The sequence below is a fragment of the Ovis aries genome, chromosome 18 (genome assembly GCF_016772045.2).
Source record: "Ovis aries strain OAR_USU_Benz2616 breed Rambouillet chromosome 18, ARS-UI_Ramb_v3.0, whole genome shotgun sequence".
Taxonomy (NCBI): domain Eukaryota; kingdom Metazoa; phylum Chordata; class Mammalia; order Artiodactyla; family Bovidae; genus Ovis; species Ovis aries.
Window position 1 is genome coordinate 24,956,742 of NC_056071.1, and position 19,258 is coordinate 24,975,999.

Consider the following 19,258-nt stretch of genomic DNA (forward strand, 5'->3'; position numbering starts at 1 on the left):
TCATAGTATTGCTTCTCCCTGGTGTGTACCTGTGAGGGAGCTGCTGCAGAATGCTCTCCTCTCTCTCGGGCTCACAGAGGAGGTGCCGAGCGCAGCACAGAGGCAAGGGCTCGAGCCTGGGGGCTGGGACCACCCCTCCCCACAGAGCCACCCTGGATGAGGGGTTTCCACATGCCATCCCCTGATCTTTCAAGTGTTGTTTTTCTATCTTTGAAATGACAATTGGACTTCCGTTGGACTTCAAGGCTGGCAAACCACAGCCTTTTAGCCAAATCCTACCCTCTTCTATTTCTAGAAATAAAGCCGCAAGAAACACGGCCACACCCCACAGATGCTGTACGGTCCATGGTCACTTCCCTACTATGACCTCAGAATGGAGCCTTCGTAGCCCTTCGTAGTCTCTCTTCAGAGACTTCGTAGACCAGCACGATCAAAAAGACGGACTTGGTCCTTTACAGAAAATATTTGCCGACTCCTGAAAGACAGTCATTCTTCCCAAAGTGATCTGAGGGAAATTTGTTCTGTAGAACATGATCCAGTGTTACAAGAGGAAATACAATCAAAGCACTGGAGGGCCCAGAGGGATGGGAGACAAGTAAGCCAGGTTCTAACATCCCTGCCCTCTGCGACCATCACCCTAACAGAACCTCCCCTAAAGCTGCACGTCTACTGACACGTCTACTGCTCCAGGGAGAAGATGGACATTTTTCAGTAAGACAGTGATGAAGCCAGTGCTAGCAATGAAATATGGTTTCATGAGGCTGTCCCCTCTGATCTCCCCTGTCCCCAGTCTGCTGTGGCTCACATCTACCACCTGCTGAACACCCACTGACCATCCTGACACAGTCTCTATGGGTCTGTGCTTTGGGGAATTATGAGTAAAGCATCATGTTCTTTTCACATCTGGAAAGACAGCAAGAGTCTCTCACCTCTTGTGGTCAATCCACCAAGGGACTCAAAATGTGGGCAAAACAGGGCAGCCTTTCCTTCATCTTCTGGTCCTCTTTCTCTAGCATCTGCTTTTTCTGCCTGTTTTCCCCTCTTCTCATCCTCTCCATCCCTCCCTCCCTCCTCCTCTTTTCATCTTGTTCTCATCACCACGCTTTCATCCACCTCTTCCATCCAGTCCTCCTGGTCCTTCCTCTCCGGGCCCTTCCTCTCTCCCTACCTCCTCTTCCCCCTCCTTCCCATCATTCAACCCCTGTGCCTAAGATGCTCCATAGGGCTAGTCTTGTGCTAAGGTTGGCGGGGTGGGGCAAAGGAAGCCCTGGCTCCTGAGAGACTGAGTTCCCCCGGTGGGTGGCCAGACAGTGGACCCATAAGGAAACCTCCCAGCACGGTGGCCGTACCTTGCCAGCTGGAAGCGCAGTGTGGTTCGTGGGTGGTACATCTCCAAGGCGGCAATAAGGTCGAAGGCCGATGGTGCCAGCATGGTGACGAGGGAGACCACCACACTCACCTACCAAGAGAAAGCATGCCCCACCGAGCTCCTCCGAGGGCCCTCCACCCCCGAATCTCAGCCTTCATCACCTGACAGTTGATCTCATAGCCTAATGTTTGGTAGGGGAGAGGGGTATTCAGAGGATCGTGCAGTTCTTACATGGAAAACCTCCCCCAAATCTTAGTTTTAGTTAATTAGCTGTTTGACAAAGCCACTTTGCCATGGGTTTATTCTTTCCAGTGGTGGTGGTGGTAGTTTAGTCGTTAAGTCCTGTTCGACTCTTTGCAACCCCAGGGACTCTAGCCCACCAGGCTCCTCTGTCCATGGGATTCTTCAGGCAAGAATACTGGAGTGGGTTGTCATTTCCTTCTCCAGGGGATCTTCCCAAGCCAGGGATCCAATCCATGTCTCCTGCATTGCAGGCAGATTCTTTACCCACTGATCCTCCAGGGAAGCCCTATTCTTTCTAGGAACTTTCCTTAAACTGAAGACACTCACACATGCCTTTTGGGATTCACTGGTGTTTTGGTCACCTTCTTCAATTACCACCTTATTTTATGTATACTTTTCTTACCTTGGATGGAAGAACAAAATAAGTGTAGCTGTTAAGAACAGACAAGGAAACTCTGAGAGATAATAAATATTCTTTCTGCACAGGCAAGATTTAGAGCATTACTTTTGAATGACTCTTGTTTCTCTGTATTTATGGCAAGTGAAAGCAGAGGCTTAGCTGGTACATGAGGCTTAGCAAGTGAAAGCAGAGGCTTAGCTGATGTGAGCTAAAGAAGAAATAATTTCTGAATTTATCTTTCAAAAATTTATCTACCTATCCATACACAAGCACATATTTCTATAATCCACTTAATTGACATAAAATACAGAGGTATGAGAACAGACTCTGTAATGCAGTCTCAGATTCTGAAAAATTATTCTACATTGAGGATGAATGTATTGCCTGCACACTTTGTTTTTAATCATTTTCATAGAAGTGGTCTGAGAAGTGGCTACTTCTGCCATTCAAATATTTACAGGTAAATCAAACTTTCAGGACCAGAGTCTTACAATAATTAGTAAGAATTATAAAACTGTTTATAACCTTCCTCTTGGCAATCTTCTATTTGTGGGAATAGTCACATAGATGGAAGGGAAAGGACTTTTACAAAAATGAGCCATTGGTGTGAGGCTATTTTGGGAAGCATTACTGTGACTTAGAAATACAGAGAGACTTCCCTGGTGGTCCAATAGTTAAGAATACACCTTCCAATGCAGGGGATGCAGGTTCGATCCCTGGTCGGGGAACTAAGATCCCACATGCCTCAGGGCAATTAAACCCACATGCTGCAACAAGAGAAGCCTGCACACTGCAGTGAATACCCAGTACAGGCAAAATATAGAAATATGGAAACCACCTAAATGTTCAACAATCCCCACGTGGTCAACTTCAACACAGGCAATGAAGACAATGCAATTGCTAATGCAAATCCTGGTGAAGTCAGTTTCTGAAAGCATGCATATAAAGAAACACAAAGCCAAGAAAGCAAAGCACAGTCAGCAGTGCAACTCCAAGGGAAAGAATGTATAGATCTTGAGAGTGGTTTTGAATCAAAACCTTCCTCATTAAGACCAGGGATATCATTCAGCCAAGCCTGAGTGTTGTCACTCTGGTTCCCAGCCTTTGTGATCCATGCTCTAGAATAAGAGGACTACAGTTTTTCCATGGAGATACTTCCAGTGAATCCCCTTAAGAAAGACCACAGAGGAGACTTCCTGGTGGTCCAGTGGCTAAGACTCTGCACTCCCAGTACAGAGGGCATGGGCTTCATCCCTGGTTGGGGAACTAGATCCCACATGCTGCAACTAAAGATCCTGCATACTGCAACTAAGACCAGGTGCAAATTAATTAATTCATTAAAAATAAAAAATAAGAAACACCCAGGAAACAGAGGAGGGTCTGCCACTGTGTGTGGGTACCTCGTTCTTCTCCCAGAGTGTCAGCTCCTTCTTGGACTGCGCCAGCTTCTGGGACCGGTCCACCACGAAGTAGATGAGATAGATGCTCCCAGCAAGTGAGACAAGCACCAGGATGTTGGCAACGACCCGCAGACAGATGGTCACTGCCCTACAGGGAGAGGCAGGTATGGGGACAGTACGCTGGGCTCTGCACAGTGCGCCCAAATGCATGTCTTCCTTACATTTTGACAGAATCAGGAGGATTCAGGATTTGTGTGTGGGAGAGAAATGAGAACTGAGCTTTCTGCTGATTTGTTTGCTTGTGATAATGAATCACCGAATGAGACATTTTTGAATGAGAATGTGTTCAGGGTGGCTACAGCTTTCACATTTGAGGGAACATCAAAATCACATGTGAGGTCTGCTAGACATGCTAAGAATGTGGAGTCTTGGGTCTCACTCTCAGAGATGGTTAATTCTGTCAATCAAGGTGGGCATTGGAGGGATCTGCATTTGTAACACCTTGCAAGTAATCCTTATGTGGATGGTGCTGTCTGCCCCCTGAGAACACAGATGGAGTCCCATCCTTTCATTTCATAGCTGGAGAAGCAGTGGCCCCAAAGAGTCAAGGGCATTTTGGGGTCATAGAAATTAATGACAAAGAGAGGGACATTTTCTGACACCCTATGGAGAGTCCATCCCCCCATAACAACTGCTTCCTCTCAGGGGCTGGTGTTTCCTCAACTCCCCAGGTCTCCAGCATCCCCTGGACAGGCTTTCTGCATTGCAGGAACTAACCATGAGCTTAAACCACCAGTGAGGATGGACCTAGAGACTGCCATTCAAAGTGAGGTAAGTCAGACAGAGAAAAACATACACAGTACAATTATCACTCATCTGTGGAATTTAGAAAAATGGTAGAGATGACTTATTTGCAAAGCAGAAAGAGAGACTGATGTAGAGAACAAATGCATAGACCCCAAGGGGCTGGGATGAATTGGGAGGTTGGGATCAACATACAAACACTGCTCTGCATACCAGTCAATCCTAAAGGAAATCAACCCTGAATATTCATTGGAAGGACTGATGCTGAAGCTAAAGCTCCAATACTTTCAACACCTGATTCAAAGAGCCAAATCATTGCAGAGACCCTGATGCTGGGAAAGATCGAGGGCAGAAGGAGAATGGGACGACAGAGGATAAGATGGTTAGATAGGATCATCAACGCAATGGACATGAATCTGAGCCAACTCGAGAAGATAGTAAAGGACCGGGGAGCCTGACGTGCTACAGACCATTGGGTCACAAAGAGTCAGACATGACTGAGCAACTAAACACTCAACAGGGAACTACATCCCGCATGCTGCGACTAAGACCTGTCACAGCCAAATAAATAAATAGTAAATATTCTTAGAGAGAAAAATTATAGGGTTCCCACATACCACACTACGAGATGGATAGATTTTAAGAAAAAAGAACTGCCTGACGTTGTATGAAAATGAAATAGACTCTGGTGATTTTGGCACCAAATTAAAACAGCTTATCAATGACTCTAGTATGGGGGAGTTTATCATACATACAGGTTTTTGCTTTTTTTCTTTTCCTGTTCTTCCAGTATAGCCTCCTTTAAAGAAAGACACATACAGTATTGAAAGCTTAGTATTATCATTAATCATAAATTTTTACAAATAGTTTATGAGAGAAATGACTTATCCAGTATTTTGAATCATAAATTCAATGCCTAGATTTCATTCTACAAGACTCTGTTGATATCAGCACTTTGTGACCCAGAAAGATGTTATGGGGAGGGAGGTGGGAGGGGGGTTCATGTTTGGGAATGCATGTAAGAATTAAAGATTTTAAAATTTAAAAAATAAAAAAAAAATAATAGATTTAAAAACGCAACTGGAGAGTGGAAAAAAGACATGGAGAAGTAAATTATTGAGATCTTCAAAATGATCTAAATCATTTTTTCTCAGAAGCAGGCACCATTTAGCTGTAATGTTGTTGTTCAGGAGCTCTGTCTCTGAATGCTTTTTACTGTGTTATCTTCTAAGTCAACACTAAGAGCTTGTATCTCCCACATAGATGTATTTATTCATTTACAAGTTATATGCATGCAACATGATAGTAATCCATTATGCAAATTAACACAGATACACACATGGAAATTTTAGAGGGATGAAATTTTTTAAAAAGTTCCAGTGTTTTCCTCCTGTACACCATCGGATTGTTTGGGGCATGTGAGGGACACATCATGTCTCATGATGTTGGAGGCTGTGGCTGCCTTGGTCTGAGCACCGTGGGAACGGGACCATGCTGACCCCCATCAGAGGGCCAGCGGCTCTTGCTATAAAGGCTGTGGTCTGCAGAGCCCTGACTCCTGGCAGCCTGGACAGGCTCCCTAACTCACCCTGATGCTGTTCACGATGGCTGCAGTTTTGCTCTCGGCCGCCTCTGGGTTTCCAATGAGGTAATCCCAAGCACAGAACACCCGCCAGCAGAATGTGTAGTTTTCATTGGAAGCACTGGCGAGGCTCGTGCGAGAGTTCTTAGCCATCCTGCACAAGAGGACCAGAGAAAACCATAATTCATAAAAGACACATGCACCCAAATGTTCATTGCAGCACCTTCACAATAGCCAGCACCTGGAAGCAACCTAAACATCCACCAACAGAGGAATAGATGAATATGTGGTGTGTATTAACAATGGAGTACTACTCAACCATAAAAAGAATAATAATGCCATTTGCAGTAACATGGATGCAACTGGAGATCCTCATACTAAGTGAAGTAGGTCAGATAAAGACAAACATCATATGATATCACTTATAATTCTCCAAGCCAGGCTTCAGCAATACGTGAACCGTGAACTTCCTGATGTTCAAGCTGGTTTTAGAAAAGGCAGAGGAACCAGAGATCAAATTGGCAACATCCGCTGGATCATTGAAAAAGCAAGAGAGTTTCAGAAAAATATCTATCTCTGCTTTATTGACTATGCCAAAGCCTTTGACTGTGTGGATCACAATCAACTGTGGAAAATTCTGAAAGAGATGGGAATACCAAACCACCTGACCTGCCTCTTGCGAAACCTATATGCAGGTCAGAAAGCAACAGTTAGAAATGAACATGGAACAACAGACTGGTTCCAAATAGGAAAAGGAGTACGTCAAGGCTGTATGTTGTCACCCTGCTTATTTAACTTATATGCAGAGTACATCATGAGAAACGCTGGGCTGCAAGAAGCACAAGCTGGAATCAGGATTGCTGGGAGAAATATCAATAACCTCAGATATGCAAATGACACCACCCTTATGGCAGAAAGTGAAGAGGAACTAAAAAGCCTCTTGATGAAAGTGAAAGAGGAGAGTGAAAAAGTTGGCTTAAAGCTCAACATTCAGAAAACGAAGATCATGGCATCTGGTCCCATCACTTCATGGGAAATAGATGGGGAAACAGTGGAAACGGTGTCAGACTTTATTTTGGGGGGGCTCCAAAATCACTGCAGATGGTGACTGCAGCCATGAAATTAAAAGACGCTTACTCCTTGGAAGGAAAGTTATGACCAACCTAGAGAGCATATTCATAAGAAGAGACATTACTTTGCCAACAAAGGTCCATCTAGCCAAGGCTACGGTTTTTCCAGTGGTCATGTATGGATGTAAGAGTTAGGCTGTGAAGAAAGCTGAGTGCCAAAGAATTGATGCTTTTGAACTGTGGTGTTGGAGAAGACTCTTGAGAGTCCCTTGGACTGCAAGGAGATCTAACCAGTCCATTCTAAAGGAGATCAGTCCTGGGTGTTCTTTAGAAGGAATGATGCTAAAGCTGAAACTCCAGTATTTTGGCCACCTCATGTGAAGAGTTGACTCATTGGAAAAGACTCTGATGCTGGGAGGGATTGGAGGCAGGAGGAGAAGGGGACGACAGAGGATAAGATGGCTGGATGGCATCACCGACTCAATGGATGTGAGTTTGAACTCCGGGAGTTGGTGATGGACAGGGAGGCCTGGCGTGCTGCGATTCATGGGGTCGCAAAGAGTCAGACACGACTGAGCGACTGAACTGAACTGAACTGAATACGTGGAATCTTAAAAGACAAAAAGTCTACAAATGAACTTAACTACAAAACCAAAGCAGAGTTAAGATGTATAACATAAACTTATGGTTACTGGGGGTGGGATAAGGGTGGGGGAGGGATAAACTGGAACATTGTGATTGACACATACATATTGCTATATATAAAACAGATAATTAACAAGGATCTGCTGTATACCACAGGGAATGCTACTCAATTCTCTGTAATGGCCTATGTGCTAAGAGTGAACATATGTACATGTAAGCTTCCCCCAGGTGGCGCTAGTGGTAAAGAATCCACTTGCCAATGCAGGAGATGTAAGAGATGTGGGTTCAATCTCTGGGTAAGAAAGATCCCCTGGAGTAGGAAGTGGCAACCCACTCCAGTATTCTTACCTGGAGAATTCCGTGGACAGAGGAGCCTGGTGGGTCAGAGAGTCGAACAGGACTGAGCGACTGAGCACATGAGCACACATATATAGGTATAACTGATTCACTTTGCCGTACACCTTAAACTTACACAATATTGAAAAGTCAACTAAACACTAATTAAAATTTTAATTAATTTAAAAGTTAACAAAAAGACCAGCGAGGGTCATGCCAAAACAGTGTTGGGAGCAGGCTCAGCCACTGGGGGCTGCTGCGAGTCTATGCGGAGCAAGGAGCCCCATCTATGTCTGGACAGGAAGAGCCCTGGCTGGGTTCAGCCCCGTTTGTGGCTTGTGTCCTCAACCACCTGCTTTGAACAGTGTGAAAATAGCACATTCTTGGGTGAGTCCATTGCATAAGCTCTCCCATCACTGGTGATCAGGAGGTCCCTGTAGGTGTGCGCACTCACTGCACGTGTGCAGCTGTGATTGTGAAACAAAATTCTTTACTTTGAACTAAATCAGTTCTCCTTGGAGCCCCTGCCTGATGAACCACTATCCCACCAAGTGGAAGCCTGTCAGATACCTCTTATACAGGACTTTGCATTAGATGTAAGGCAGGAGTCACAATTCTGTCCTCAGGAAAAAGTCCTCATGTTCTTGAGGCTAGCGGTCCCCAACTCCTGGGCCACGCGCCAATACTGATCCGTGGCCTGTTAGGAACCGGGTGGCGCAGGGCAGCAAACAAAGCTTCATCTGTACTTCAGCCGCTCCCCGTCCTGCTCTCATTACCCCTAGATGGGACCATCTAGTTTCAGGAAAACAAGCTCAGAGCTCCCAGAGTGTGCATTATGGCAAGGTATACAATTATTTCATATCACAATGTAATAATAATAGAAATAAAATGCACAATAAATGTAATGTGCTTGAATTATCCCCAAACCACCCCCTACCCTGTCCATGGAAAAATGGTTTTCCGTGAAACTGGTCCCCAGTGCCAAAAAAGCCCGCTGCTCTAGAGCTTCTCTCCTCTTAGAAGCCTTTCCCTTTCTGTCAGATACCTGCTCCAGAGCTGACAGCAATTTGTCTCTTAAACTCTAACATCCAGCAAAGGGTTCGTGTTGTAGGTGGGGTCTTGAGCCCCCCCAGAGGCTAAGCTGGAAAGCTTCCTGTGAACTTTCGGTCCTCAAGTCACTCAGCATCTCCCTGTATGTGAGTATGTATGCCCAGTCACTCAGCTGTGTCTGACTCTCTGCAGCCTCATGGACTATAGCCCACTAGGTTCCTCTGTCCATGGAATATATCCAAGCAAGAATACTGGAGTGGCCTTCCATTTCCTTCTCCAGTGGATCTTCCCAACCCAGAGATGGAACACACATCTCTTGCTTCTTTTGCTGGCAGGCAGATTCTTTACCACTAGCACCACCTGCTGTTTTTTCTGTTTTATAATAATTTGATTATAACCATAATTATAAACATAACCTTATATATCAATAAACATATTTCAACAATATTCTTATTGGCTGATTTTTATCATGTTCCTGTTTTTCTTTAACTTCTTATTTCTTATTGGGGTTTTGGACTGCAAGGAGATCAAATCAGTCAATCCTAAAGGAAATCAGTCCTGAATATTCACTGGAAGGACTGATGCTAAAGCTGAAACTCCAATACTTTGGCCGCCTGATGCAAAGAACTGACTCATTGGAAAAGACCCTGATGCTGGGAAAGATTGAGGGCAGGAGGAGAAGGGGACGACAGAGGATGAGATGGTTGGATGGTATCACTGACTTGATGGATATGAGTTTGAGCAAGCTCCGGGAGTTGGTGATGGACGGGGAAGCCTGGTGTGGTACAGTCCATGGGGTTGAACAGAGTTGGACATTAACTGAACTGATAGCAGATTAACAATGTTGTGATAGTTTCAGGTGCAGAGTGAAGGGACTCAATCATACATACACATGTACCCATTTTTGTGTGGACTCTTAAGGTCCTCAAGTCACTGTGCATCTCCCTAGGTTTTATCTGCTTGATGACAATGATGATGATGACTGTTTCATCTTTTTTTATCCTAATCCCTTCTACCTGAACTTTGCTATGATGATGCAAGGGGCAGAGTGATGAAGGCAAGCTGGTGTGTACACAGGATCAGAGCTTCCCTGGTGGCACTAGTGATAAAGAATCCACATGCCAATGCAGGAGGCACAGGTTTAATCCTTGGATTGAAAGATGCCCTGGAGGAGGGAATGGCAACCCCCTCCATTCATGCCTGGAAAATTACATGGACAGAGTAACCTGGTGGGCTACAGGTCATACAGTTGTTGCAGAGTCAGATAGGACTGAGCAAGGACACCACGCCTAATCTGTAACATGGGCAGATGTATGCCCTGACTTTGCAGGGTTAGTGACAAGATGAAATGAGATCATCCACAGCATTTTGGCATGGATTTTGAGGAACTGAACAGACATACTTTTTTAAGAGGATGATGAAGCTGTAAGCAAACACCGCCATTCCCACCAGGAAATAGGCCAAGGGCAGCCGGTAGCCAGCTCTCCCGATCTGTCTCTCCCTGCCGTAGTAGCCATAGAAGAGGACTGAGTACTGGAGGTAACCCTGCAGAAAGAGCACTCGGTGTCATTTCTGACTCCCAGGTTCTAGAACATTCACAACCCCTCCCACCTCGAGACAAGAGCGTGGCTGGGCTTGAAACTCACCCCCAGGGACCAAACGGTGTCCAGATCTTGGGCAGATGCAATATGCTCCTTGGGGATGGTCTTGCTGGCTGTGCTTCCAAACGGTTGGCCTGCAATGAGCTGGTGACAGAGGAAAGGCGATCACACAGTCCTCTGGGTGGGAAGGGACCAGAAGAAAAGGGGCCACTGATCTCCATGCACCTGTGAAGATGCTGCACCTACAAGACTCTTAGGAAGTGGATTCTGCTTGATACTTGTCTATGAGGAATTCATCATGAGTGGCCAAACTTTCATTTGCCTGACTGGGGCCAGTCTGAGTGTACTCTCTAGGCTGGACATGGCTTCTAAGGGAGGATGTTTGAACACTGGGTTTCTATAATGGCATAGGAAATGGTCCCATTTGCTTTGCAAAGATAAAGTTTAGTTGACAAATGGATTTTACTTTAACACAATGTCTGCACACTGGCCATAAGCCAAATCCAGCCTAACACATCCTTTTGTGTGGCCCAAGAGCTAAGGAAGGTTTGAGTGGTGGTGGTTTAGTGGCTAAGTCATATCCAATTCTTTGTGACCCCATGGACTATAGACCCCAGGCTCCTCTGCCTGTGGGATTTCCCAGGCAAGAATGCTGGAGTAGGTTGCCATTTTCTTCTCTGGAGGATCTTCCCAACCCAGGGATCAACCCCATATCTACTGCTTGACAGTTGGATTCTTTACCACTGAACTGCTTGGGGAGACCATTGCACATTTTTAAATGGTTGGAAAAAAATCCAAAATTGCTTCCCAGGTGGCTTGGATGGTAAAGAATCTGTCTGTTATACAGGAGACCTGGGTTCAATCCCTGTGTCGGGAAGATCCCCTGGGGAAGGGAATGGCTACCCACTCCAGTATTCTTGCCTGGAGAATCCCATGGACAGAGGAGTCTGGGGACTGCAGTCCATGGGGTTGCAAAGAGTCAGACACGACTGAGTGACTCAGCACTCATAAATAAAATCTTATCAGAACGCAGCCACACTTACTAGTGATCTAGGGCTTATTAGTCACTTTTGTATGATGTAGCAGATTTAAGAAGCCCACAAAGACTGAAATATTTACTATCTGGCCCTTTCCTGAAAAAAGTTCGCTGAGCCCTGTTTGGACACAGAGATTATCCTTCCCATGAGGATAATGAGGGTGCCTGTCTTATGCTACAGCTCTAAACATCTCTTCTTTATAACAAATGGCACTTTAAACTCTCCTGATATAGTTCTTACCTCTGGAAGAACAATAAAAGCACCTGTCATAATCGTGAGCACAATATTGATCCCAAATAACCATCTCAAGAATATGAAATAAGAGGCAACACCAGATCCAAAATGACCTAAAGAAAGACAAGGTAAGGAGCACAGTTTAAAGAAAATCCTCCCATTGCAAGAAGGTCTCTGTAAAGCAACACTGATTTTTTTTTTCTTATATCAGCAGGACATAGACTAAGAACGCCATAATGTCCCTGTCAGGGTGTTGACCCATGATGATCATTCAGAAGGATTAACACTTTCCTTAATATCTACCGATTACACACAAACATCCTTAATCCCTAATGTCATACTTTCCCTCGTGTCATATGGATCTAAAATGCTTTTTATCAGATTTACATTTCACCTACATTCAAAAATATCAGCCTCTTTTGAGGATTTAAAAGATTTCTTTTTCATTTTGCATAGTTTGGAAAATTCCAAGGATATTGTAAGGATTCTTTTGTCTTAATTTCAAAAGAAATAACAGTGTGTTAGATGTTAACATTAGGGGAAAGTGGTCAAAGGGGTTATAAGAATTCTCCTTGCCACTTTTCCATACATCTAAACTTATTCTGAAATAAGGGTGTTTAAACCAAATCTCTGGGGCTTCCCTGATGGTCTAGTGGTTAAGACTCCCTGCTTCCACTGCAGGTGGCCCAGTGGCAGGTGGCAGGTGGCAGGCGGACCACTCCCTGGTCCTGGAACTGAGGTCCCCACATGCCCCACAGCGTGGCCACAAAATGACTAAAAGTAAATTTCTATTGAGAAAACAAGGGGGCTTAGAGGAAGTTGGATGGGGATGTAGGTGATACTTCTGATGACTTTCTGGAGCAGGTGTACTGGTATCATACTTTGGAAAAGTAGTATCTTGAAATTTTATTTCAAAACTAGCTTATGTTTCATAATAAGTAGTAAAATACGAAACATCACAAAGAAAGCCAAAAAAAGTCACCTACTCCAAGGCTACAAAATTAAAATCACTACTAGAATTACTTTCTAGTAAACTTTTAGTGGAACCATCCATTGTCATCCTATATGTGTATTTTTTCGTATAAAACTGTCATGTCTCTACACATCTAGGGTTAACAATCTATGATGAGCATTTTCTCATATGAAACATTTCCCTATAAAATGAATTTTATTGTTCCATCCAATGAATGTTACATAATTTATTTACCTTAAACCCCACTCCCTGACTCTTTGGAAGTGTCTAACTTTTCACTGGGTAGAGTATTTGCTATCATAAATGATTCTGCAGAAATCAGTTTCTAAGGTCAGATTTCCTAGAAGCAAAGCCTGAGAAAAGGGTTGAGCTCACATGATATATATCCCAAAGAAAGGCAATGCAAAAGAATGTTCAAACTACCACACAATTTCACTCATCTCACATGCTAGCAAAGTAATGCTCAAAATTCTCCAAGCCAGGCTTCAAAAGTACATGAACCGCAAACTTCCAGATGTTCAAACCGGATTTAGAAAAGGCAGAGGAACCAGAGATCAAATTGCCAACATCTGTTGGATAATTGAAAAAGCAAGAGAGTTCCAGAAAAACATCTACTTCTGCTTTATTGACTATGCCAAAGCCTTTGACTGTGTGGATCACAACAAACTGTGGAAAATTCTTAAAGAGATGGAAATACAGACCACCTGACCTGACTCCTGAGAAACCATATGCAGGTCAGGAAGCAACAGTTAGAACTGGACGTGAAACAACAGATCGGCTCCAAATCGGGAAAGGAGTACATCAAGGCTGTATATTTTCACCCTGCTTATTTAACTTATATGCAGAGTTAATATGTGAAGTACTGGGCTAGATGAAGCACAAACTGGAGTCAAGATAACCGGGAAAAATATCAATAACCTCAGATATGCAGATGACACCACCTTTATGGCAGAAAGAGAAGAAATAAGAGCCTCTTGACAAAAGCGAAAGAGAAGGGTGAAAAGTTGGCTTAAAACTCAACATTCACAAAACTAAGATAATGGCATCTGGTTCCATCATTTCATGGCAAATAGATGGGGAAACAGTAAGAGATTTTTTTTTTTTTTTACTCCAAAAGCACTGCAGATGGTGACTGCTGCCATGAAATTAAAAGAAGCTTGCTCCTTGGAAGAAAAGCTATGACCAACCTAGACAGCATACTCAAAAGCAGAGATATTACTTTACCAACAATGGTCCATCTAGTCAAGGCTATGGTTTTTCCAGTGGTCATGTATGGATGTGAGAGTTGAACTATAAAGAAAGCTCAGTGCTGAAGAGTTGATGTTTTGAACTGTAGTGTTGGAGAAGACTCTTGAGAGTCCCTCAGACTGCAAAGAGATCCAACAGTCTATCCTAAAGGATATCAGTCCTGAATGTTCATTGGAAAGACTGATGCTAAAGCTGAAACTCCAATACTCTGGCCACCTGATGGGAAGAACTGGCTCATTGGAAAAGACCCTGATGCTGGGAAAGATTGAAGGCAGAAGGAGAAGGGGATGACAGAAGATGAGATGGTGGGATGGCATCACCAACTTGATGGACATGAGTTTGAGCAAGCTCTAGGAGTTGGTGATGGATAGGGAAGCCTGGCATGCTGCAGTCCATGGGGTGGCAAAGAGTCGGACATGACTGATCGACTGAACTGAACTGAACATGATATATTGAGGAAGCAATCTCAGGAGAAAGTGGGTCAGGGGGTCAGGGGAGGTCAGGGGATAGAGCTGAGCAAAGATGTGGTCTCAACTTGAGCCTGGCTTAGCCTAATCCCATGGGCAGCTCTGGAGGGCAAGTTGCATCATAGTGTTGGTCCCACTTTGAACAAGAAGCGAGACTTGAATACCCCTTAGTCATCGCCTGTAGGCTCTCCAGTGGGGCTGGGGGAGCAGGTGATGTCTGCCCAACATCTGGAACAATGTGGGCCAAGACTAATCCTTGAGGGAAGGGAGTGGCCAGAAGACATAGCAGCCAGCACTCAGAACAGCTGAAAAAGGGTGGACCAGACAAGTAAAGGGATCTGGGCAGGGAATCAAGTGTGTTTGATTTTGTTGTGGCTGCTGTTTTCACTGGTTGTTGGGGGAATAGAAGGGTTCTATCAAACAGTATTAACATTCTGAAGATGTTTGGTTCAAATTACCACTTTCCCCTAGAAATAGCATCCCAGTTGACATTTCTACCACTGGTATGAAAGGGATTCAGTTCAGTTCAGTCACTCAGTCATGTCTGACTCTTTGCGACCCCATGAATCGCAGCACGCCACCCCTCCTTGTCCACCACCATCTCCCAGAGTTCACCAAAACTCACATCCATCGAGTCGGTGATGCCATCCAGCCATCTCATCCTCTGTCATCCCCTTTTCCTCATGCCCCTAATCCCTCCCAGCATCAGAGACTTTTCCAATGAGTCAACTCTTTGCATGAAGTGGCCAAAGTACTGGAGTTTCAGCTTTAGCATCATTCCTTCCAAAGAAATCCCAGGGCTGATCTCCTTCAGAATGGACTGGTTGGATCTCCTTGCAGTCCAAGGGACCCTCAAGAGTCTCCTCCAACACCACAGTTCAAAAGCATCAATTCTTTGGCTCTCAGCCTTCTTCACAGTCCAACTCTCACATCCATACATGACCACAGGAAAAACCATAGCTTTGACTAGACAGACCTTAGTCGACAAAGTAATGTCTCTGCTTTTAAATATGCTATCTAGGTTGGTCATAACTTTCCTTCCAAGGAGTAAGCATCTTTTAATTTCATGGCTGCAGTCACCATCTGCAGTGATTTCCATAGCCTTGACTAAACGGACCTTTGTTGGCAAAATAATGTCTCTGAAAGGGATTAATTTCACTTAAATGTTAAAAATGCTTTTCCCCCCTCAATTTGTCATCTAACTTTTACCTCTATTTTTTATGTACATAAAATTTCTTTTATGTGTAGTTAAATATAACCGTACTTTCCTGGGTGATTTCTTCTTTACTTTCAGAATTTGACAGGCTCACATCACATTACTTGTATTTCTTTTTATCTCCTCATGGTTTCCTATTCAAATAAAATCCCTTACATTATACAGTGGAAGTGACAAATAGATCCAAGGGATTAGATCTGATAGACAGAGTGCCTGAAGAACTATAGATGGAAGTTTGTGACATTGTATAGGAGACAGTGATCAAGACCATACCCAAGAAAAATAAATACAAAAAGGCAAAATGGTTGTCTGAAGAGGCCTTACAAATAGCTGTAAAAAGAAGAGAAGTGAAAGGCAAAGGTGAAAAGGAAAAATATACCCATTTGAATGCAGAGTTCCAAAGAACAGCAAGGAGAGATAAGAAAGTCTTCCTCAGTGATCAATGCAAAGAAATAGAGGAAAACAATAGAATGGGAAAAACTGGAGATCTCTTCAAGAAAATTAGAGATACCAAGGGAACATTTCATGCGAAGACGGGTACAATAAAGGACAGAAATGGTATGGACCTAACAGAAGCAGAAGATATTAAGAAGAGGTGGCAAGAATACACAGAACAACTGTACAAAAAAATATCTTCATGACCCAGATAATCACGATGGTGTGATCACTCACCTAGAGCCAGACATCCTGGAATGCAAAGTCAAGTGGGCCTTAGGAAACATTACTACAAACAAAGGTAGTGGAGGTGATGGAATGCCAGTTGAGCTATTTCAAATCCTAAAAGATGATGCTGTGAAAGTGCTGCACTCAATATGACAGCACATTTGGAAAACTCACCAGTGGCCACAGGACTGGAAAAGGTCAGTTTTCATTCCAATCCCAAGGAAAGGCGATGCCAAAGAATGTTCAGACTACCGCAGAACTGCAGTCATCTCACACACTAGCAAAGTAATGCTCAAAATTCTCCAACCCAGGCTTCAACAGTACATGAACCATGAACTTCCAGATGTTCAAGCTGGATTTAGAAAAGGCAGAGGAACCAGAAATCAAATTGCCAACATCCGTTGGATCATCAGAAAAAGTAAGACAGTTCTAGAAAAATATCTACTTCTGCTTTGCTGATTATGCCAAAGCCTTTGACTGTGTGGATCACAAGAAACTAGAAAATTCTTCAAGAGATGGGAATACCAGATCACCTGACCTGACTCCTGAGAAATCTGTATGCAGGTCAAGAAGAAAGTTAGAACTGGACATGGAAAAACAGACTGGTTCCAAATAGGGAAAGGAATAAGTCAAGGCTGCATATTGTCACCCTGCTTATTTAACTTATATGCAGAGTACATCATGAGAAATGCTGGATTAGATGAAGCACAGCTGGAATCAAGATTACCAGGAGAAATATCAATAACCTTAGATATGCAGATGACACCACCCTTGTGACAGAAAGAGAAGAAGAACTAAAGAGCCTCTTGATGAAAGTGAAAGAAGAGAGTGAAAAAGTTGGCTTCAAACTCAGCATTCAGAAAACTAAGATCACGGCATCTGGTCCCATCACTTCATGACAAATAGAGGGGGAAACAATGAAAACAGTGAGAGACTTTATTTTCCTGGGCTCCAAAATCACTGCAGATGGTGACTGCAGCCATGAAATTAAAAGACACTTGCTCCTTGGAAGAAAAGCTATGACCAATCTAGACAGCATATTAAAAAGCAGAGACATTACTTTGCCAACAAATGTCTGCCTGCTCAAAACTATGGTTTTTCCAGTGGTCATGTATGGATGTGAGAGTTGGACTGAAAAGAAATCTGGGTGCCAAAGAATTGATGCTTTTGAACTGTGGTGTTGGAGAAGACTCTTGAGAGTCCCTTGGACTACAAGGAGATCCACCCAGCCCATCCTAAAGGAGACTAGTCCTGAGTGTTCATTGGAAGGACTGATGTTGAAGCTGAAACTCTGATATTTTGGCCACCTCATGCGAAGAACTGACTCACTGGAAAAGACCCTGATGCTGGGAAAGATTGAAGGCAGGAGGAGAAGGGGACAACAGAAGATGAGATGGTTGGATGGCATCACTGACTTGATGAACATGAGTTTGAGTAAGCTCCAGGAGTTGGTGCAGAGAAGGCAATGGCACCCCACTCCAGTACTCCTGCCTGGGAAATCCCATGGGCAGAGGAGCCTGGTAGGCTGCAGTCCATGGGATCGTGAAGAGTCGGACACAACTGAGTGACTTCACTTTCACTTTTCACTTCATGCATTGGAGAAGGAAATGGCAACCCACTCCAGTGTTCTTGCCTGGAGAATCCCAGGGACGGGGAAGCCTGGTGGGCTACCATCTATGGGGTCACACAGAGTCGGACACGACTGAAGCGACTTAGCAGTAGCAGCAGCCAGGAGTTGATGGACAGGGAAGCCTGGCATGCTGCAATCCATGGGGTGGCAAAGAGTCAAACACTATTGAGCATCTGAACTGACCTAATTGAGCTTTAAAGTGAAAGATCTAGGTTATTCTTTAATACAGTTGACTCAATTGTTCCAGCATCCATTAAGGCTCTATGCTACATATTTCAATTCCTGTAGTTTTTATAATATATTTCATTTAACGTTTTGGTTATACAAGTTCATTTAAGTGTTTCCTTTTAAAAAAGTTTTCAATTAATTGTTTTTTCCATATGAGCAATACACAAAACACACTGTATTGTAATTTTATTGAAACTGCATTAAAACCTACAAATTGATACTGAGAATATCAACACCTCCCAAATATTAAATCATTCTATGTCTCTTCACAAAACACTTTAACTATCTTATGATCAAAGTTTAGTTTTCTTTATTTCAGACTTCTGGTTATATTTATTCCTCTGTGTTGCATTTTTGTGTTTTGTACTGTGTGTGTTTTTATTCTTCTAAACATTTTTTTATCTGTGCTATGCAGCATTTGGGATCTTAGTTCCCTGAGCAGGGAGCAAACCCATGACCCCTGTGCTGGGAGTGTTAAATTCTTAACCACTGAACCACCAGGGAAGTCCCACAATGTGTGCGTTTTCAAATGTTACTGTGATTGATTTAATTGCGGGAGGGGGGGGCGTGTATTTTTCTAAATGAGTACAGTCAAAATGCTCTCTCAAAATGCTAATCTTTGCATTTTGTTTTGTAATCACCCATGTTATCCTTTTACTCATCTAACAGTTTTCCCTCTCTATTGTTTCTGGGTTTATATTGTGTCTAAGGCATGAACTGACAGAGCCCCAGTGGAATGTGGGGCAGTATTTTTCCTGGGAGGTGGTAGAGACAGACAAACACTGTGTCTCCCACCGCCATAGACGCCTGGGCAGCCTCAGTCAGCACTGTGTGTACAAGGGCCCCGACTGCCCAGTGTTGGAACCAGTTCGCCCCAGACCCATCTCAGACCTCACTGCGGGCTGGCCACCACCTCCCACCCCACTCCTCCCAGTGCCAGCACTTACTTTCGATTTTCTTTATCCTCATTTCCCAGGGGATGAAGATGACCACGAAGTTACAGGCCAGACGAGCAAACTTCCGCCACAGCTAGGGAGGAGGGAGCAGGATTAGAGGACTTGA

General features: G+C 43.9%; 1 protein-coding gene across 1 annotated transcript in view; it reads right to left on the reverse strand.

Moving 5' to 3' along the window:
- The window catches only part of TMC3 (transmembrane channel like 3), a 57,933-nt gene that overhangs the window by 27,255 nt on the left and 11,420 nt on the right, over window positions 1-19,258 (reverse strand). Inside the window, exons 4-11 of the mRNA XM_004017799.6 lie at window positions 19,144-19,225; window positions 11,778-11,884; window positions 10,546-10,644; window positions 10,302-10,444; window positions 5,805-5,952; window positions 4,972-5,015; window positions 3,413-3,560; window positions 1,350-1,459 (exon numbers count right to left, since the gene is read on the reverse strand). Coding sequence (XP_004017848.2) covers window positions 1,350-1,459; window positions 3,413-3,560; window positions 4,972-5,015; window positions 5,805-5,952; window positions 10,302-10,444; window positions 10,546-10,644; window positions 11,778-11,884; window positions 19,144-19,225 — 881 coding nt within the window. The remainder of the gene's footprint in view (window positions 1-1,349; window positions 1,460-3,412; window positions 3,561-4,971; window positions 5,016-5,804; window positions 5,953-10,301; window positions 10,445-10,545; window positions 10,645-11,777; window positions 11,885-19,143; window positions 19,226-19,258) is intronic.